At 36.9% G+C, this 20,607-nt stretch overlaps 6 protein-coding genes across 9 annotated transcripts; 3 read left to right on the top strand and 3 right to left on the bottom strand.

Annotated features, from left to right (window-relative positions):
- The first annotated feature begins 423 nt into the window (after positions 1-423).
- Positions 424-973, top strand: LOC148929315 (uncharacterized). Its single transcript, XM_089056231.1, has 2 exons — positions 424-687; positions 779-973. Exons 1-2 carry the CDS (start codon positions 455-457, stop codon positions 834-836), a joined length of 291 nt encoding a protein of 96 aa, XP_088912357.1. The 5' UTR covers positions 424-454; the 3' UTR covers positions 837-973.
- Positions 974-4,106: 3,133 nt separating this feature from the next.
- Positions 4,107-5,090, top strand: LOC125191600 (protein VASCULATURE COMPLEXITY AND CONNECTIVITY-like). The gene is made up of 3 exons (XM_048088989.2): positions 4,107-4,296; positions 4,381-4,586; positions 4,769-5,090. The coding sequence occupies exons 1-3, from the start codon at positions 4,195-4,197 to the stop codon at positions 4,947-4,949; spliced, it is 489 nt and encodes a 162-aa protein (XP_047944946.1). The 5' UTR covers positions 4,107-4,194; the 3' UTR covers positions 4,950-5,090.
- Positions 5,091-5,292: 202 nt separating this feature from the next.
- LOC125191689 (STOREKEEPER protein-like) lies at positions 5,293-7,416 on the bottom strand. 3 transcript variants are annotated; one of them, XR_007171206.2, is made up of 3 exons: positions 6,336-7,416; positions 6,076-6,138; positions 5,293-5,511 (listed from the first exon to the last, which is right to left on the bottom strand). XR_007171206.2 is itself a non-coding variant. In XM_048089094.2 (2 exons), exon 1 carries the CDS (start codon positions 7,382-7,384, stop codon positions 6,359-6,361), a length of 1,026 nt encoding a protein of 341 aa, XP_047945051.1. In that variant the 5' UTR covers positions 7,385-7,416; the 3' UTR covers positions 5,294-5,511; positions 6,336-6,358. The 3 variants fall into 3 exon arrangements, 2 of the variants coding, with proteins under 2 accessions (XP_047945051.1, XP_047945050.1); XM_048089094.2 differs by lacking the exon at positions 6,076-6,138 and having other exon boundaries at positions 5,294-5,511; XM_048089093.2 differs by lacking the exon at positions 5,293-5,511 and having other exon boundaries at positions 5,535-6,138.
- Positions 7,417-8,025: 609 nt separating this feature from the next.
- Positions 8,026-12,877, bottom strand: LOC125193359 (formin-like protein 5). Of its 2 annotated transcripts, none has more exons than XM_089069820.1 (8): positions 12,631-12,877; positions 12,288-12,346; positions 11,244-11,919; positions 10,599-11,169; positions 10,312-10,511; positions 9,978-10,213; positions 8,646-9,531; positions 8,026-8,300 (listed from the first exon to the last, which is right to left on the bottom strand). In XM_089069820.1, the coding sequence occupies exons 3-7, from the start codon at positions 11,455-11,457 to the stop codon at positions 8,659-8,661; spliced, it is 2,094 nt and encodes a 697-aa protein (XP_088925946.1). In that variant the 5' UTR covers positions 11,458-11,919; positions 12,288-12,346; positions 12,631-12,877; the 3' UTR covers positions 8,026-8,300; positions 8,646-8,658. The 2 variants fall into 2 exon arrangements, with proteins under 2 accessions (XP_088925946.1, XP_047947089.1); XM_048091132.2 differs by having other exon boundaries at positions 12,660-12,797.
- Positions 12,878-14,653: 1,776 nt separating this feature from the next.
- LOC125195256 (uncharacterized) lies at positions 14,654-15,630 on the top strand. The gene has a single exon (XM_048093433.2). It carries the CDS (start codon positions 14,804-14,806, stop codon positions 15,491-15,493), a length of 690 nt encoding a protein of 229 aa, XP_047949390.1. The 5' UTR covers positions 14,654-14,803; the 3' UTR covers positions 15,494-15,630.
- A 3,539-nt stretch (positions 15,631-19,169) lies between these two features.
- Positions 19,170-20,058, bottom strand: LOC125196968 (antimicrobial ginkbilobin-2-like protein). The gene has a single exon (XM_048095642.2). It carries the CDS (start codon positions 20,033-20,035, stop codon positions 19,307-19,309), a length of 729 nt encoding a protein of 242 aa, XP_047951599.1. The 5' UTR covers positions 20,036-20,058; the 3' UTR covers positions 19,170-19,306.
- Between the last annotated feature and the right edge of the window lie 549 nt (positions 20,059-20,607).

Consider the following 20,607-nt stretch of genomic DNA (forward strand, 5'->3'; position numbering starts at 1 on the left):
TTCTCTGAGAGTTCTATTTTGTCATTTCTATCCGTCCTATCATAAGAGTCCTATCCCATTTTTACCATAAATGATAAATAGACAACATATTAATCCACCAACTTATTTCACTCACATTTTATTAAATTCCACTTATATTTTATTAAACTAACATATATAAGTGAGATACATAGTATAATTCACTTGTCTTTATATTTCTTAAAACTCGTGCATAACTAAATATGACATCTTTTGCGAGACGGATAGAGTATATTAACGAGGTTCATATTCAATTTACTCATTTTCTTATTTTTATTAGGATTGTAAATGGGAAGAAGGGAGTCAAAGAAAAACATGGGACCAATAAAGCAGCGCGAAGAGTTACCCTGGGCCCCACAGTGAATGAATCCAGTGGCATTATATATAAGTAAGTCGGCGATCATTTAGTTGAATTCAGAATCAAAACGGCATATATATGAAGAAGCTTATCTCCGAATTGACATCATGCTGGGGCGGAGCCACTGTCACTCCCACGGCCGAGGTTGCCGTATCCCGCCGCCACCGCAGGACCGCCAAACTGGGCGCTAATTGGAAGCCCGGGCTCAATGCCATCGCCGAAGACAGTCCGATCTCCGATGCCGCCGAAAGGAGACGGCCGGTCAAATCCAATCATAAGTCGCCGCCGCCTACTCTACCGGAGGACCACTGGTACCAAAAATATCCTTGTATATTTTTGTAAACTAAAAAGTACTATTCTCATCAATTAATCATCAATCATGCGTGATTTTGTTCATTTCAGGATATATTCTCAGATGGTGGCGCTGCCCGCGTTCGCTCCCACGTCGTATTTGTTCTGATCTGCTTACGGCATAATTGAAAATTGTACTAAATAGTTTTTACAAAATTATATGTACTACTACTATATTGGGATTTTGTTCAAGTGTGGATCCATGCTAAATACTAATGAATCTGATTGCCCAGCTATTTACTTGAATATCGTTTTTGCAGTTTTCTCAGTTGAATTTCCTTATTGCTATAATATGCTTGGCTGAGGATCATCTACCCAAGGATTTCAACTCCAACTATTCAAATCGTTTACCAAAGTATATAGCTAGGACTCTACTAAATTACTACAAATTTAAATGATGTTTGGATTCTAAATATTGGATTGTTTTCCTTACATTTTTGAGTTAATTTAAGCATTATCAAATTCTCAAAATAACTGATTATTGAAATAGGAGTAGGAGATGAAATACGATTATGTATATATATATGAATTCTATTTAATTGAAGTAATCGATCTGAATTCACCAAAATTAAAGAAATGGAAGAAGATAAAATAAGAAGAAATCAATTTGATTAAAAGAGAGTATGAATAAAAAAGTAAATCACAATATAAACATCTTTTATCTGAGTAAGTGAAGGCCACATTAATTATGCCCCTAATTATTCTCATATCATAATCCTTATCTCTCATCAAATTAATCCTCATTTTTTCGATCTCAAACAAATTTAAGATTAATAATATTAGACTATTAGTATATATGAAAATTATTTAAATGAAAGCACTTGCGGACAGAAAGCATTGAAGTTTGAAGCACTATATACTTGAGTTTGAAATATTGAGACATTGTATATTGCTTTAATATGTGTACACTATATGAGATTTCATCTAAAACAAATACTATTTGTGAAAAAAAAGCGATGGATCGGAGTTGAATTGATGGGAGTTTTGTTTATTTGTATGTATAGAAATTAGAAAATTCATTGGATGTGGACATAAAAATGAAAATCGTTTTGTGAGGGCCATGGCCAGCTATATCCCAAGTTATGTCTTGATCAATTTAGGATTCAAAGAATCGGTAAAAGCAATGTTCCACTCAACTCAACACCAATCGTAAACCAAAGTGCACGCACTCTTCCTATTTTCTCTTTTATTTTATTTAAATTCTCTGTTGCGTTTGTTAGTTATGATCTGTGCCACAAACGTTACTATTAAGCGTGAAAAATATGTAGATTTTATTAGTGGAAAGTGAGTGCAGGAATTATATATAAGTCGGTAGTAAATATCCAGTACATGTTTATCTAGAAAATGTCGTTGTTTACATACACAAACATTAGTATCTTAATTATAAGAAAGCTATGTATAAAGAAGCTTGTTTTGTGTATTTCTGTATTGCGTATGGCTTCTGCCTGACCTTATAATCAAATTGTGAATAGGAGTAAATATTTAAGTACCAGTTCGGTTCATAAGACTAATTAGTACATTAAATTGGTAGTGTCTTTGGTTCATGAGATTTAATTCCTCAACTCAATTATAGATGGATAATCATGAGATAATTAGTCATAACTAACCCCCTATGACTAAAATAATCTCACAACTCAATCCTAGATTATATCTTAATATTATTTTATCTTGCAAACCGTACACCACCTAAGAGTAATTCATCAGATTTCTGTGTTGTGTATGGCTTCTGCCTGATCCTGACCTTATAATCAGATTTTGTGTGAGGTATTTGATCTTTTTAACTCTTTTGGGAGTTAGGGGTTAAGGATTATAAGGGGACTTCAATCATAACACATAATCTACAGATTTCTCACTTTGAGAGAGGTTTTAATCCAGTAGCATGATCGACTTAATAACTCTAGATACCGTAATCAAAAGAAGTCAATTGGATAATAGCTCATGATTGTGTTTTTGGGTCCTTAAATTCTACTACTTTATTTCGACTTTTTTGTATTAGTATTTGTTTTAATGTTTTATGTTATTTGTTTATTTATTTATGTCTAATTTTTATAAATCAAACCCAAAACTCCGTGTCTCTAAATAATATGACATTTTGTATATATGATAGTGAAATTTGCATTCTTATTCTATGCGTTCAATATCTCATTACTGACCTTTATCTACCATGTATGCTTACAGATATTTTTGGTGCTACTGTATAAATAGTGCATGAAGTATTTGGCAGTCCATTTCCTAAAATTGAGAGTTTCTATTTTAAAAAAATAAATTTAAAAAAATATTTAAAAAAATTCTATTTTTAGAAAACGAAAAAGTATAAAAATAAAATTTTATGAGAATTCTAACATAATATTCTGGAACATCATATTGGACGAAAATAATAAAAAAGAAAAGTCATGTTCATGAATTTAACATAAGAAAGATACTTCATCCGTCCGCGAATAAGAGTCACGTTTTTCCATTTTAGTCCGTCCGCGAATAAGAGTTCCGGTTCACTTTTACCATAAAAATGGTAATAGGGTCTCACCTTCCACTAACTCATTCCACTCATATTTCATTTAAAACTAATATATATAAGTGAGACCTTTATTCCACTAACTTTTCCTAATTGCGGACGGAGGGAGTATCATATTAACTGTTCCGAAAATTTAGGAAATAATATAACCACGGAAATATAGATATTCATTCTTCACCTTTATCTTTTTATTTTACTAACTACATATTTCCCTATGAATTAGTTATATATATTGAATTTCAAATTCAAATGGTTTGACATGCGTTAACGTTTAGTTATTATGAATACATGTCTTGCAGAATTTTGATCCGATCAATAGTTAAATTGAGCTAACGATTAAACCATGCATGAACCAATAACCTTATCGATTTGCTTGGTCTAATATTTAAAACATTGATTAAAACTGATTATCCATGATGTGAGCTGTTTTATTCACTTGTAATCATCAATTTAACATTATACTATTATTTGCAATGAATTTCACAAGAGTAAAGAATCTAACTAAAATATAAAAAATAAACAACACTAGTAATACTTCTCACCAGTATTATTTATGAATAGACTACTCTCCAACATCTAGTTTTTTAGTGTAAATAAAATTACTTTACAAAATTATTCAAGTCTTGAAGATAGAAATTCTCATGCATTTATACCAACACTTTTTATCATCTCTAAACAATACCAAACCTGCAGTAGCAATACTACTTCTTAGTTGGTTTATACCCTACTTTTCTCATAAGAAAAGAATAAAAAAACAAAAAGTAATAAAATTAAGGTAAAAGTAGGCATAAAAGCAAAATACATACTATAAGAATATTCAAACCCCAAATCTATAACACTATATATAAACTTGATGCTTCTACATATTCATTTAAAATCTCACATTTCTTTTCCAAGAAGACCAGAAGGGCTTAATTTCTTTACTACTATTACAAACAAGTTTTTGTCCAAGAAAATGAAGACAAAAATCTTGGGTATATCTGCATGTTTATTAATCGTGGTATTGGATATCATTGCTATGGTTCTTGCTTTGAAGGCTAAGGAAGCTCAAAATCATGTAATTTATTTTTTATATTACTAATTGTTTGTTTTTGCTATATCTGGTGATTGATGCGATATTTGATACTCCTTCACTGATCAGGCGAAGCATATGAGGATGTGGATATTCGAGTGTAAAGGGCGAAGTCACGATGCGTATGTGCTAGGCATAGCCGCTGCAGTGCTTCTGAGCGCGGCTCATATTCTTGTGAATTTGCTAGGGTTGTTGGGTGTTACCGGGCAACATGAGTCACAGAAACCTTCACCGCCAAGCAAGAAGTTCTCCAAAGCATTCCTTGTCTTGATATGGTATGGAAACACCTTCCAAATCCATTTTTTTTAATTGCAATCCTCGTTTGTTCGAAAGCTTGTATCTCGATTTTCAACTGCATCTCGTATACGTATGCGTGACAAAAGAGTTGATATAAGCCGGATTAAATATCTATGTTAAAATCATTTTATGAACTGAGGTTGTCTCTCTGTCTTTCTAGGATAATCTATGGGGTTGGCGTGACATTGTTGGTGATTGGAACAAGATCAAACGAAAAGAAAGGAGTATCATGTGGATTTACATACCACAATTTTCTACACACCGGAGGCATTCTATGCGTGGTTCATGCCATCTTATCTCTTGCATATTATGCTACTTCTGCCCTCTATACTTCCACTTAAACTATTCTCCTATTGATTGTTGTAGCAACATGTTGTAATTTTTTATCCCTAAATTAAAGTTCTTGACAAAGGGGAAGTCGAATATGTAAAAGTGATTGAATTTATTGAATTGTGAATTGTTATCCAGTTGATTCGGATGGATTATAGTTGTATTGAAAAAATGACTGATTTTTGAAATCCTATGAAAATAGGGAATAGGTACTAGTGCTACTTTTGTTTTAGAACAAATCAAACCAAATATTGGCATCAAGTTTGATTAAATAGCATCATCCATTATATTCAGTAATTGAACTTTTAACCTAAATGACAACTAATAAATGAATTACAAGTCTTAATTTGGTATAAGTCAATTTACTTTATACATAATTCAAAGTCAATTTACTTTCTACATAATTCAAAGTCATCTGACCCAACACAAAACTGCCTAACATACAAGAGAAATATCAAAGAAATAACTATAGAAATACAAACAAGGACAAAGAAGGCATACCAAAAAAAAAGCCACTCCAACATATCACCTTTCAACTCAATTCCCATCTTGATCCACAAGCATACCTTATTTCTACAATATAAATAAAATTACAATCATAGAAAACTTTCTCATGAACTATAGTACAAGCCTTAACTGCAGAACTCTAAGAGTTAGGAAGGATTGAAGCATTCTACGAAAGAGACATCACTCAAAACGACCTAACCCTCAGACATACGTACAATGTAACTATGTAAGGCTGTCGAGTTCTACAGATACAACCCTGCAACAACCCCATCCAAAGACTAGAGAAGAAACAAATACAAGCAGTGGGCTTAGTCAAGCATAAGGGAGGAGCAGTAAGAGCAGAGAGCTTTGCATGAGGCAGAGGTCATATAAATGTTAAATACAGTAAACTCCCACCAAACGTAAACTAAGAAAGATGTCTCTTCTAGGCAGTTGTGGCCCAACATCAATACTAAGATGCAGCTGCAAACAAAATGCTTCAATAACTCCCTCCCAGTCTAGATCAGCATATAATGGGACTAAATCTAAATGTATTCCCAAGCATGTAATAGGAACATTCAATTGTAGTTATTTTCCGAATCCAGAGCATTGATTAATGAATCTACTGATCAGTGCATTTTAAGATCTTACCATAAAAATCTAGTCATGATTCATCATCTATCATTTTTTGTTATCGAAAACATCCTTCTATATCTGGAACACAACACAACTCAAATGTTAACAAGAAACATAGCTTACTGAATAAGTACTTCGCGAACTAAATTCATCACAGAGTAACCATTATCATAAGCAAGATTTTAAACATTTATCAAAAAAATCCATTTTGCTAATCAAAACGGAGAATCACAATTGACTCTAAAAAGGTATAAATTCAAGCCAAAAAATGTTACCAACTTAGCAATTCCCAACCCTATTACTGATCCAAAGCCATTTGAACCTGTTCCTTCATCAATATCAAAATCTTGTAATCCAGCTCAGTCTTCTCCACAAGCAACTGTTTCCACTTATCATCCAACTCCTTAGCCTTCACATTCCCAATCAAACTCAACCTCTCCTTCAACAAACTCATCCCAGCCACCGGAGCAACGAGGGAGGGGAAGCTCGCCTTCATATTATCAAAAGACGCATTAATGTTCGGATACTTGGACCAGAAATCCCCTCCTTCGCCATCCCCTCCTCGCTCCACAACCACATCCTCATCCAGCTTCTTCTTCACATCCACACTTTTCCCCCAAATTTTCTTTGAGAGGACGAACGCCATATCCTCGTGAGGCTTCGAGAAGACAGGGTCAGAACCCTTGTCTCCCTTCTTCAAAGCATTCAAAAACCTCTTTTTCATCCTTGTAATCTTAGACCTCAGCTGATCCCTCGAGAAATCCACCTTCAATTTCCCCTTTATAAAGCTGTAAAACGCCCCCATATCGGCGCTAGGGCCGGACCCCTTGGCAATTTTGAATTCGATCATCCCATTCAGCACAGCGATCTCATCCTCATTACTCCACAGCCTGTTGATACACCCCACCCCACCCCCTCCGGCCGGAGTGGAAACCGATTTCTTCTCCTCAGCTCGCAAGCTCTTAAAGCTGCTCAACGAATCCCCCTCAATCTCGCCACGACTGCGCTTCGATGAGGAGACGGAGGCCTTGGTGATCGGCTGCATCACGTAACTAGAAGGGGAGCCGTCCGAATCGGTGTCGGAGGCCGATCTCGGATCGAATTTGGGGGCGGGGATTGGGGAATTGAGATTTTCTAGGGTTGGTCGATTTTGGGGTTTGTCGAAGGAGGAGACGGCCTCCGTTTCGTCGTCGGACGAATCTGTCTCGGAAGATTGGGGCCCTGATTCTTCTCTCCCATCATCTTCTTCCTCTGAGGATGATTCTTCACTCTCATTCTTATCTTTGGAGGGCTGTTGAGAGAGAAAGGATGATTTGGGAGCCATGGTCTTCCCTTTGCTTCTGTGTGATGAGAAGATGGCAGTAGGGTTTCAAATATTTATATTCGGGAATTTTATTTCATTTTAAGTAAGTCGATTTTATGGTAGATAATCCAACACAAATCTACATAATAAATGTCTTAGTTTTTGAAATTTTAAATGATTAGTTACTGCTTTTTTAAATGCAAAACAAAAGGTGTATACGTTCCTAAATTGGGTTAATATTTAATTTAATGTTACTACTGACAAATGTTAGCTACAAATCTAGTATACATTGTTTTCACTTAACTTAATAGGAAGATTCAATTAAATTTAAAACATAGTTATAAAATCTAGCCAATATCTGTACTTGTTGTATCAAGTCAAGCAAACCATACGAGCCGTAAATATTGTTCATTGAATACATGTCTGAATATTGATACTTGATACGTGTGATGAAAGCACACAAGGATTAGTAATTTAGTCATATTTTAATTATAAATTAGTAATCAATCAATAGGTTTATTAATTTTCGTACTGATCAAGTTCCAATTCGAAACACATTAGGATGAATCATCAAATTTGTATCTTGCTAAATTATTGTGTCAGTCATAATTTAATCAACTCCACAACTTATAGGGTCTTGAAAATGGTCAAACATTAAAATCTTGAAAGCAAAATAGAGATGAACAAATATAAAAAGAAGCCAAGGGCATAGCCAAATTGGTTAGGATTGAATATAGACAACAGATAATTAATTAAAGTATACATGACTCATGAGAGAGAAGCTATACATTCTATAATAACAAAAAACTTCGGATCCATGTGAAAAATGTTAAGGTTTTGAACCTCTTAGCAACCTTTTCTTCTGCATATGCTCAGATCTCTTAACATTGGGATGTCTTCTGTCATTGTGGCTTCTCATCATCCTCGTCGAACGATCCTGTTAGACGATGAAGTTTAGAAAGTACAACATGTTCAATAGTGAGCCCTAAAATAAATGCATGACGTGTGCATGTACTACATCAAACCATTAATGTTGTCAACTTAAATTGTGGTTTAACTCTCATGCATTTGCACTCATGAAAGTTGGACCTCACCAACAATTTTTTCCATTTTCCTAAAAATGATAGGGACCAACTATTACATGTCACAAATTCAATAGGCTAGTGTGGTGCGCATATACTTTGTTTATAAAAATAATGTCTATATTTATTATGGGATGGAGGGAGTATTTAAGAACTTCCCACGTTTTAAAAAATCATTTCACCTCTCCATTTTTGCATACCTCGGGGAAAAGATTAGATTTCATCGTCCGAGTTGAATTCACCGTCAATTTGGCGATCCCTCATTTCCGGAAAGAGACGCGACTGCATCTCATGCGTCGTCTCAGAGGCCGGGGGCGACCCTTGAGACGGCGAAGGCGATAATGATGGTGTGAAGGCATCTTTTCTGTGCGTCTTAGGCAATTTTATGGAGCTCTTCACGTCTTGGCATGCCTTGTCCACCATCGCTAAGAAGTCCCGGACGATCAAAAAGAGACGCCCCTCCTCGTCCTTGCCCGACTGACCGTGGAAGTAGTCCCCAGTGCTCTTCACTAAGTTCATCACTCTCTCCCTCTCCTCCGCAAGCCATGCAGCGTCGCTCTCAAACTGGTTAATGATTCTCGTAAGAATGTCAAGAAACTTGCTATCTTCATCCAAGCTACTCATTTCGTTCTCAAGAAATTCTTTCGTCTTGAAACGGGACTGGCTGAGTTTGGTCACGTACTCACTTATGATGTCACGATCAATCACCGCTGCCTTTTTCACGTTCAAGAGACCATTGCAGAGGCCAGAAACTTCTTGAAGGCCGAGGCTTCGGTAGTAATCTTCTGTGTTTTGGGAAGCATCATCGTTAAGATCATTCGTCCTCACACTGGACAAGCTCTTGCTCTCCCTCATTCTACGAACAGCTCTTACTCCTTCTCCACGGATTATTTCGTGGACGACAAAATGCAGTAGCGTGGTCTTCCCATCTGTTCCTTTAACATCAGATAATTTCAAGAGCGTGTCGAGCTTGAATGCCTGAGCACCACCGCGGTAGGTTCCATCATTCATTCTGTTGCCAGTTTTCAGAACAGCTTCCAAGAGTTTAAGGAAGAGTCGGCTGTTTCTGAGCTCGTCACATGCTGCCTGAAAATGGTATTATAATGTTCATTCACACAAAGACACCAAAAACAGAACAAAAAATACACAGGAACTAAACAAGCACTACAATGCATGAGTTGAGCGACATGTTTTTTACGGATGTAACTCACACACACACCTACACCCACGCACATCCAACCCCTAGTCTACTTATTGGAGGGGAAGTCTATTACAAACTGAGTTGTGCTTCGTTGTCTCAAGCAACATGTTTTAAGAGCTTTCAAAAATGTCAAAACGAATGGTAATCAAATGCATTTATAAGAATATTTGGCTCATAATGAATCATCAGATTGGTGTAACTTACATATCAAAATAAAAGATTCAGAGTTAGCTAAATCAAACCTAAGTATTCAATCACCTCACAGAATTCAAAAGTGATCTCATATGTTAGGAAGCCTTTTATAAGAATTCATCATAAAATATATACAAACCTCTAAAGTTGTTAAAGATTGTTTGACTGAAGTGAAATCCTCCTGAAACGTGCTTACAAACAACAATGATTCCAAACGTTTAAAGGCAAATGGGATTTCAATCAAGGCCTTGAGGAATCTCTCAGCCGGACCAATTAGAGATAGATCTCCTGTATATAACCTAAGCTTGAGTTCTTCCTCGGCTGTTGGTGCCATTTTCAACAGATTTTGGATGAATTCTGATGGAAGCTCATTACCTTAGTGACAAACACACAAAATTTAGTCATGTTATATTTGATATGCACATCATTTTATTTCTTGTAAACTAATTGCCCAAAATCTGATAAACACACACCTTCTTTGAGTGCATCACAAACTTCTTTTGATGTCACATTCAATGCTTTTAAAAGAATTGCCAAGTTCTGTGCTTTTTTAGGATCAATAATATGAATAAACTGATTAGAAGAGTCAGCTAACGTTGATTCTTTTCCTTTTTGTGTCTTTTGATCAGCTGCTGCATATCCAAACAAAGCTTCCATCATCTCCTCATCAAATCTGCAAGTTTTGGAAATAGTTACACGATTAACATAACGAATGGGGAGGCGACAAATCTAGGCAATGCAATGTAATGCAAGTACTTACTGAAAAGAACCTGCTTTGATCTCATGCCAGACCATCGAATGATCCGGGCTTGCCATTACTTTGTCCCAGAAGAATGGCTTTAACTTGGCTTTGGGAGCCATGGAATCGTCTGAAGCTATGGAGTCATTTGTTGAATTATGTCGATGATGGGGTCCCATCGGGGGAGGTTTTCCAGGTGCATTAGGCGGTGGACGAATGCCTCTAGGAGGCGGTGGAGGAGCTGGACCTCCAAATACCGGTGGAGGAGGTGGTGGTGCCTTTGCCAGTGGAGGTGGTGTTGGTGGTGTAGGTGGTTCTGTAGCTCCTCCCACCACCCCTACTGTTCCTGCTGCGGGTGCTCCTATTATCCAATTGGTACTATCACCACAACCAGTTGTTGATGTAGCAGCAGCGGCAGCTGCCGCTGCTCTTCCTGGGGGAAGTGGTAACGGGATTTTAGCGTAAGCCTCCCCATTATCGTCTATCCCTGGAGATACAGCTTGAGAAGCAGCAACTGAATTTCCAACAGATGAAGTTGCCTTGAAATTGAAACTACTTCGTGTACCCATTGGGCGATTGTTATCTATCGAACCTGGAAAGTTATCTCAGCTATGAAGAAACGAAGACAATTTCATGATATAAAACACCACCACAGCTGTATTATACCTGGGGAATCAGTACTGTTGAGGTTGAGAAGAGGCTTGTCGTCTTTTTGCACATTTTTCTGCTCATCATCCCTCGTATCTTTATTTATACATAGAAACAAAACTAGTGTTGCAAGAGCAATTCCTGCCATTGAACTTGCAATCACAGCACCAACAAGATATATTCGATTATCATTAGCATTGTCTTGTGAAGCCATCACTATAAACTTTTTCATATCCACGAAAGGATAGTCGAGCTCTGACTGTGAATAGGATTAGTTGAACTCAAACTGTGAGGGATAGTGCGGATTTGATAATTCTGAAGTAGGTGAAGATGGCGATGTAGAATCCGAAGCAATTTGTAAGATTCGTATGCCACCTTTATGTCTCAAGTACCTTCTTGGAATACTAGCCCAACCAAGATACAAATTTTGGCATTCATCGACTAAAATCCTTTGCTCGTTGTTCACGATTTGTAGCACGGACTTTCTTTCTCTCGATCATTTAAGATTTGTTATCTTCTCCTTTGGAAGGAGGTCGACTATACCCTTCTGTATATTCCTATTAATTGACAAACTCGAACCAAATTCGCCTCTGCTGTCAGCTGTAGCAGTTGAATGAGATAGACCTGAATCTAAGTTCTTAGCAGCTCCAGTGCTATATCTCAACTTTTCACTGCAATCCCAAACTTGTCTGGCCTGTCAGAACATACGGAAAAATTTGCCTAGTCACACTGATTTTATAGATACCTAAGTTGAGAAAACACAATCTCCCTATAATCAGGTTCAAGTAAATTCAAAAGTAACTCGTGTTAAACATTTCACAACGATGTGTTCGTTTCTATATAGCCGTGATCGAGTGGAGCATGGAGCTTTAAAATATTTTTCTTGACGATGATATAATAGCATTTTCCCTCAATATAGTAATTTTACATAACAACACATACAATGCAGAACCAGAAGCAAAACATCTTGTATCTACGAAAATGCAAAATCACCTAAGAAAAACTAAGCAGAAAATTTTGCAAAATAACGATTGATTTTCAAACCATATGATGATTGATAACCTGAACTTCACTGTCCCAAGAGTTTTCCCCTAATTCCGTCCTTCCATCCGAATCAATCGCTGCAAAAACACAAAGAAAAACAATAAAAATGGCCACAAATCTGGGACCTATTGCTTTCTCAAACAATCAATAATACATTTCACAAAGAGTTGCCTTCCTCATTTTGATTGAACTCAAACAACAAGGACACGCATAGCCCCCCATCTAAAGGTAGCTATGCATGCGCAATTGGAAAAACATGTAATCCGATAAAATAAAGAATATTTTGATTTGTTTATTTGGGGGTTGAATTGAAGGTCACAAAATTCCCAACAATGCTTTAACACCCAAAATATGAGTGTACCTCTTCGTAACGGTACCCGGAAAACTGACCTTTTTTCCCTTGGGCGACCAAAGTGAAGAAATGGGGGAAAGTTGAGCCGTTTATCTGGAAACTGGAGGCAGATTGACGGAGGTGTGAATCGGATAGGGTTCTTAGTGCGATTTGTGAAGAGGGGGAAAGAGAAATCAAATTTTTGTTTCGTCAATGCAGCATGTAATTCGGAGGTGAGGTGGAGAAAGAAGCAAGACAATTTCGATGACAGAGAGAAACGCGCCAAATAGACAAATTATAAAATACAATTATGAATATACATTACCATAGAATACTAATCTATCACTTAATCAAGCTTAAGTGAAGAGGCCCATTTTAATTTATTAAATAAATAAATACTGAGTTGTTATATTTATTTAACCAGCTTGATTCAGATTCTAAAAGATTATGTGTTTGTGAACGGCAAGTTTGCGTTTGTAGTGTTCAAAAACGCAAATATTTGGAGACGATTCATCAATACAAAATTGGTTTTCTATAATTTATGTACATGTGAGATTGATTTTCAACATCCTAAAGTCATTGGGAGCGATGGGCTCTTGATATGGTAGAAGTGTACGATGTTGATTATGCAACTGTAGTATGAACGACTCGATTTACAGACTAATGATTGTCTCCACAAATCAACACAATTCTGTTCAGCATGTTTATGTCCCCAATCACATGCTCCATGAGAAGCTTCTATGAAAGGTCACCCAGTCCAGAATTGCTTCAGTCTAAGCACGATTAACTTAGAGTTCTTATGAGATGAATGTTAGAAAAGAAGATGAATCTTGTTAATATGCATAGCATCTATCAAATTTGTTAAGTTTTCATTGAATATGCAGTCTCATACATGTAAATTTTTATAATTTCTCGGTGTGTTTCGATTCATTCATGTCTCCCTCTGTTACACAAGTAGGGGCCGCTCCTTGTCTGTGCACTACGTACCGACGTTCACTCCCTACGAGTCACTCCTTGTCCATATGCAACGAAGCTCAGTCCCCACTTTAACCCGAATGTTATACAGAGGATCGTCAGAGTAATTCGATGAGTACCTCCATTCCATGTGTGAGGAACTTTTGTCGCTGGGTGTGGAGGCTTTCTGTGACATATTTGAGAAGACTGTTCATAGCCGATGTCCAGTCGTATATAAAATTGCACAAAGTTCACGACTGCCTGACATACTAGGAAATATTGATTGTATGCATTAGGCATGAAAAAACTAACCAACTACTCCACTTATATAGTATCAGCAGCCAATCTCAAAGGGGCACCACGTCTTTTTCGAGAGTATATGCCCCGCCAAACTTCCATCCAACTCTAATAAGATATGATCGAAGAAAATTGGGGATATAACAATGAGGTTTAAATTTAGTAATTTAATTTAGAGATATTGACACGTAATATCATGTAATTTTCACAAAAGTTGGTTTTTTTCCACGAACTATGAAATTGACAAATAATACCACGAACTTTATCCTGAGTTTGTTATTTTCCACCAATGAAAAAATTCCGGCAAATAATATCATAATACAGATTTTTTTCATAATTTCTCGACAACAACTTCGAGAGTTTCAAGATTTTCAATATTTGAGAATAGTTTTTCTTGAAGCACACTCTCTAAATTTGTTCTTTAATCTATTATGAATATAGCCGCAATTTTTTTACCGCTGGGAAATAACAAACTTGGAGTAAAGTTCATGATATTATTTGCCAATTTCAAAGTTCATGGAAAAAATCCAACTTTTAGAAAGTTTCATGATATTAGGTGTATCACTTTAATTTAATGTAAATTTTATAATTTTTTATTTTAATTATATGAAATTAAATTTAATTAGGTTAATCGTTTGTTTATATTTTTAAATAATTCTAGTTGAGGCTGAAAATGAATATGAAGATTCCATTGCAAATGTTGTGGTTGAAATAGAAAAAACGTTGACATATTGATAGCTGAAAAATGGAATTACTTGGCTAAGAAGGACTGAATATTTGGTAAGCATTGTGGATCCCTAAATTTGATAAAAGTGATATTCTCAACAAAATAATAAACATAACTTAAGACGACTGTAGCCTGAAATCCTCAAACGATGACGTATAGCCTAAAATCCGAAACGGCGACGTATAGTGCATTGAAGCTCCATCTCCGATTTCAGCTAATCCATCAATGGAGAAGCACGTTCAGAGACTCCTCAATCGAATCTCTATCGCCGCCGTAATCGTCGCCACGCTGCTGCTCCTCCTTCTTTCAATCCAAACACCGCGGACCTGCTTCGATCCGTCCGATCCGAACCCGAAGCCGCACATGCGATTCCCCAAATCGACCTGCGATTTCAAACCCCGCGCCTACACCACCGTCGAGAAGCGCAACCGCCGCATCTGGTCCACCAAGGCCTGGGCCGTCGCCGTCGCCTCCTACGCCTCCTTCTTCGAAACCCTCCGATCGCGAAACCACATCGCGAACCACTCGCATGTCCTGGTCGTCTCCGCCGGTCCGGGGCACGCGGTCCGCGCCCTCAGGGACGCCGGCGTGGATGACGTGACGGGGGTGGAGCTGGTGGAGTCGCCGCCGCTGGTGAGCCGCGCGGATCCGCACAATCTGCCGTTTTTCGATGGGATTTTCGATCTAGGGTTTGGCGCGTATCTGGATCTGGCTCTCTTCCCGGCTAGGTACGTGGCGCAGATTGAGCGGACGGTTAGGCGCGGCGGCGTCTGCGTGGTGGCCGTGGCGGAGTGCGGCGCGGAGGAGGTGGCGGAGATTGTGAAATTGTTCCGGAAATCGCGGTTCATCGATGCCGAGAGCGTGGTTTTGGCCGGGGAGGGGAGGACTAGAATCGTTATGGAAGTTGAGAGTTAGCTACTGAAACTCTCTTCTCTACTTTTTTTTTAATCAATTCTTTCTGTAAATTGTTGTTTGTTGTCTTATCTTTCACATTTGAAAATCGAAATGCCTTAATTATATGAAAAGTGATGAATCAATCGTTCTTTGTAAAATTGAATCACTTTGCCACTTTAATCCCCTTTGAATATTGCTTAGGAAAGTAATTATGTTGATTGAGATTGCATTAAGATTCTAGCTTCTTTGTGTGTGCATAATGAAAAATTAAGTATATTGATTGTTAGGTTGTGTTCATGGATTGAAGCAAGATTCTTAGGTAGCTTGGTGAGCTGAATTTCATAAGTTCAGTTTTCTATTAATTCAAGAAAACTAGTATTCCTAATGTTCTGTCAAGAAACCTTGAGAATTCTATGAAGCTGATAGACATAGGATGCGTTTAGTTATGACTAGTAGCCTAGATTGATAAAAATCGTATTGGTAATCTGTTGTTTAATAAGATGGATGGGTATACTTTGGAATATCCTCTTGATTTTTATGTAGCATTGAAAGAGTATGATTGAAGAAATCCTAGTGTTGAGGATAAAAATACTCAATCCTGTATCTCATCAATCGTGAAAGTAAACGCCCCTTAGTGTTTAGCTCGTTGCCAGAAAACTGGCTTGAATGCTTCAAGCCTTATCCCGGTTTATTCATAATGGTGATTGGTGAGATCTCTCGATTAGTATTCTGGTTTAGTTGCCAAACACTCCTCATATTTTGCAGATCTTTAACCTAATCTGCAGGTTGTGCCTTTTCTATTTGCTTTTCCCCTTCTGGAAGAGTTTTGGAAATTTTATTTTGAATCTATTTTAATACGGCCGTTGAAGTTGGGTTTGGTTCTCATCCTTGATTTGTTACTTTACTTACTTTGAAATGTTAGTTTTTTTACAGATGAATTTGAATTGATATAGTTAGGGATGTCAATCTAGCCTGAAAACCCGCGGGTCGACCCAAATAACCCGGTAAAATCATAGGGTTAGGGCCGGAAAATTGGAACCCAAATACATAACCAGGCTACACGGGCTGACCCGTTTGGGTCGGCGGGTTATGCGGGCTGGCCCGGGTGGGTTGCGGGTTAGCCCATGGGTTGAGCATTTAAAAAAATATTATCAAATTTTGGGTTTATATACTTATATATATGAAATATATATGGCATATGAACCTATATATGGTAATTATGACTTCTTTCTCAAATTAAAAATTAGGTTAAATGAAATATAGACTATAATAATATCATAATATGTACTCACATAATCACATTAAACTCCATAGAATTTATTTTTTGACATACTATTATCTATACTATATTTTTTAACTTCTTAGAATTTATTTTTCGGGTACAATTAAGAGCGTTATTTAACTCCTTTTGAAATGCATGATTTCCATTTAATTGTCATTTAATTGTATTCAGATTCACACGTGCTACTAATTGAACGATATGTTTATGTATTTTGTTTCAATTTTCAGTAGCTATTATTTTCCTTCTCTTGATCACTTTGATAATACTTCACTTTACGACAATCTGTTTTTTTTACAAGTTAGAATATTGAATTGGATAGAAAGTAACAAATAAGATCACTTCTGACCTGAATAGCCCGTGAGTTAGCTCGAAACCCGAAGAGTTAGGGTTATGGCTAAAAATTTATAACCTGAAAAATCCACAGCCCGAATAACCCGCACTCAAATAGCCCGACAATCCGAGTGGGTTGGCCCGAACCCGAGCGGGTTAGCCCAATTGACATCCCTAGATGTAGTGTATTACTTTGCTTACCTTTTTTCTTTACACAATGTACACAGGATTGCTTTCCATGACTTGAAACATCAAGAATTTGTCCAATATTGTGATTCTTGATGTTATTAGATTCTAGAGATATTTTTTTTTTTGAGAATTTGAGATGAAATGATTCTTTGTAAATTTGGTGCAATTTGAAGTCTGCACATTTGTAAGATTTTATTAATCTATCCCCACTTTATGAGTTCATTGGCAAAGTGGAAAGGCTTATTTTATTTTCATGTTTTTTTGTAAAATTGTAGTAGGAAATATAGGAAATGGATGCCAGATGCGTTTTTGGCTCATTCTTTTCATGAGTTGAAAATGTAAAGTTTTCTATAGTTCCACTATTATGTTGGATTGGTATGAGGAGAAAAAGGAAAGAAGCATGCCCCAAGTTGAATCGTGTGATATAATCCCATGAAGTGAAAAATAGTCAACTCATTTCCTTTGTGTGGTGAAACTATCAACACTACTGGAATATTGGTAGTTAATGAAAATAGTAGGAGTAGTACTACTATAGAAATCAATTTTAAATTAATGCGAACAAACACTAGATCTCCACTTAAAATTACTTAAATAATCAAATGAATATAATAAGCGCATCATAGATTCACAATCAATCATCATTTATCAACATTCATTTTGTCTGGTCAATAAAACTTTCAGCACCTAAAAAATGAGTACATCGTCAAAAATTTCTGCACCCCCCGCAAAATTCACGATCAAGCACGTACTCATATTTACCCAATAATTAATTTCAATGTCAGTCGTGATAATTCTATTCAATTTAAAAGCAAAATAAAAACTGAATTTTTTATTTGTGTAGTTATTAGTCAAAGTTAATGATAATCCGAGATAAAAACTAAAAAGGAATGTAGTTGATTTCAACATGAATCTGTTACTAATATTTTGCAAACAAACATCATCTCCACTTAAATTTGCCTACTCATCTATCCTTTGTCCTCACGAGTATCTAAACCATACGCAATTTTTATTTAAATTCAATAAAAAAACTGTATAGAAATTTGGTGATCACACTATAAAATCAACTGAATTGAAGAAAACAAGTAGATACACAAACATACATTCCATTTCTATCAACTCATAAATTAAGAAAAATGTGCTACGTCAGATCTTCGTCTTCATGGTGGCGATTCTCGTCCTCACACACGCTGCTCAGGCATCACGGAATTCGTAAAAAATGCAACTCCGATTCGTGCACGGACACCGCTCCAATCGTCTTCAATCCGCCGCCGCAGAGTCAGAGTTCCGCCGACTCCAACATTGTCTCCTAGTTTTCCAGATTTATCACCGGCATTGTCTGATAATCCGAGTCCTAGTGTTCCAGAGTTGTCCCCGCCTCCGCCTCCTCCTCCTCCTGCAGTGATCTCGGCGACTCCGCCTAATCCATGAACTATTCATGATTCTGCTCTTTTTATTCCTTTGTTGCTTATTAATTTGACAACGCCTTTTTTTAATATTCTGATTATATTTTTATCCAATAATTGCAACTCACAGAATTGAATTTTTGTTTCTACTAAAAGTCTAAATCATACTGATTTTATGAACGTTGGTTTTAAATTATTGAATTTGTACATTATTTTCGGAAGGAGTAGTATAAATAATTAATTGAGATATTTGTTTGGTATGTATATTTAGATATCTTAAAATATTTCAGATTTTATTTGCCAAAATAACTTGATAAATGATGATGTCTTTCGTTGCTACTTGATGTATTAATTTAACAGAAAAAGTTTTGTTACATGTAATTTAACATTAAATTTTACTAGTAAACAATAGTATTATGCTGAACACAATTACTAACTTATCAAATCAAACACGAGATTAATGCCACTAGCTATCTGCTAAAAAACAATCTAATAATCAAACATATCATATCTTATTCCGCACTAGCTAGAGCATGTATATGAGTATATCTGCTAAAATACATTAATAATCAAACATATCACCTCTGATTCCATGCTAGCTAGCTAAAGATGAGATGAGGTATAAAAGCCTCAAAGATTGAGAAAAGGGTAGATTTCATATCTTATGTTACAACTCCCACCAACAACCCTACCACCTTCCCTCCCCTCACAACACAAAGGCAACTCCCCCACAGCATCATCCAAACATTTCTTGCAATCAGCCTTTGACAAATCTCTACTACATTGAGCCATCCCATAAATCTTCCCATTCCCAATCCCATCAAAATCCACTTCCCCACTCGCAAACATCTTCTTCGACTCCGACGCCTCTCCCCCCACCTCGCTCAGCAAATCCCTCGTTTTCTGGCTGAACTCATCACCGCTCACGTTCCTCAGATTCCACATGTAGAATCTGTTTTGGTCGTCGATTTTGCCAAAGAAGTCGCTGTCCGAGTACTTGAGGTAGCAGTTGTCATACCAAACAACTGCTGCCTTGTTGCTGGGACAGCGGCTCTGGGCCGCTGGCCCGGCCTCTGCCACGCACGCGGCGCAGTCTTTGGCAGAGACGTCGCCGCGGCAGAGGGCGAGGCCGTAGACCCGGGCTCCGGGCAGGCCAGAGACGGCCTGGCCGAAGCCCGTTGGAGGAGTCTTGAGGTAGAGCTGGCCGAGGGTGGTCTTGAGGTTTGTGGAGTAAGGGGTGTTTGCGGTGTAGTTTTGGGAGGTGGGGCATATGGTGAAAAGGGGGTCGAGGGAGAGTGTGGTTTGGAGCAAAAGTGAGAGAGAGAGGGTTAGGAGTGAGAGAGAGATATGGGAATCCATGTTTTGATTTGTGATTTGAGGTTGGAGCATTGTGGATTTATATAGTAAGTTAGTTATGAAAATATATGTGTTTGTGTGTTTTTGAGATGATTGATTCTAATAGTTGAAAATGCTGACTTTTTTAGGTTTGAATTTGTAGTGTTGCTTTACCTAAATACGAAGTCTTAAGAAGGATTCAAGATACTAGGGATTTACATTTCGTGCCATTTTGTATAATCCAGAACTTTTCTTAATGCATATATTAATGCTTAAATAAATTATAAACTCGAGGTTGGCAGACATGCACCATCAAATATACACTAATTTATATGGATGAAGATATTCTATTGAAATAAAATTATCGCTGTAAATTGCTTCCTTTTTATTAGAAAAAGTTGAATATAAACACACTTTAAATCCCAAATTATTAGTAATGGAAAAATACCTTACTTAACCTATAAAAAATGTCACGTGATTAATTTTAAGCCTCCTGATATCAAGAATGTTACAGTATAATTATAATTAAATTTTTTAAAAAAAACTATCACCTCCACACCCAGTATCCAACTTCAGGCCAAGTCGTTTAAGTGCGT

Source organism: Salvia hispanica, chromosome 4 (genome assembly GCF_029641045.1).
Source record: "Salvia hispanica isolate PSC_SH4W2 chromosome 4, Shi_PSC_v1, whole genome shotgun sequence".
In the NCBI taxonomy this organism is placed as follows: Eukaryota; Viridiplantae; Streptophyta; class Magnoliopsida; order Lamiales; family Lamiaceae; genus Salvia; species Salvia hispanica.

What these genes read in the sequence shown, in the direction of transcription:
- LOC125193359 (XM_089069820.1), bottom strand. Translation starts at nt 11,457, where the DNA reads ATGAAAAAGTTTATAGTGATGGCTTCACAAGACAATGCTAATGATAAT. An exon ending in TTGTGATGCACTCAAAGAAG is followed by an intron (nt 10,214 to 10,311) that starts GTGTGTGTTTAT and finishes TTTGTCACTAAG; the next exon opens with GTAATGAGCTTCCATCAGAA. An exon ending in AATCTTTAACAACTTTAGAG is followed by an intron (nt 9,532 to 9,977) that starts GTTTGTATATAT and finishes TACCATTTTCAG; the next exon opens with GCAGCATGTGACGAGCTCAG.
- LOC148929315 (XM_089056231.1), top strand. Translation starts at nt 455, where the DNA reads ATGAAGAAGCTTATCTCCGAATTGACATCATGCTGGGGCGGAGCCACT. An exon ending in ACTCTACCGGAGGACCACTG is followed by an intron (nt 688 to 778) that starts GTACCAAAAATA and finishes TGTTCATTTCAG; the next exon opens with GATATATTCTCAGATGGTGG.
- LOC125191689 (XM_048089094.2), bottom strand. Translation starts at nt 7,384, where the DNA reads ATGGCTCCCAAATCATCCTTTCTCTCTCAACAGCCCTCCAAAGATAAG.
- LOC125195256 (XM_048093433.2), top strand. Translation starts at nt 14,804, where the DNA reads ATGGAGAAGCACGTTCAGAGACTCCTCAATCGAATCTCTATCGCCGCC.
- LOC125191600 (XM_048088989.2), top strand. Translation starts at nt 4,195, where the DNA reads ATGAAGACAAAAATCTTGGGTATATCTGCATGTTTATTAATCGTGGTA. An exon ending in CTAAGGAAGCTCAAAATCAT is followed by an intron (nt 4,297 to 4,380) that starts GTAATTTATTTT and finishes TTCACTGATCAG; the next exon opens with GCGAAGCATATGAGGATGTG. An exon ending in GCATTCCTTGTCTTGATATG is followed by an intron (nt 4,587 to 4,768) that starts GTATGGAAACAC and finishes CTGTCTTTCTAG; the next exon opens with GATAATCTATGGGGTTGGCG.
- LOC125196968 (XM_048095642.2), bottom strand. Translation starts at nt 20,035, where the DNA reads ATGGATTCCCATATCTCTCTCTCACTCCTAACCCTCTCTCTCTCACTT.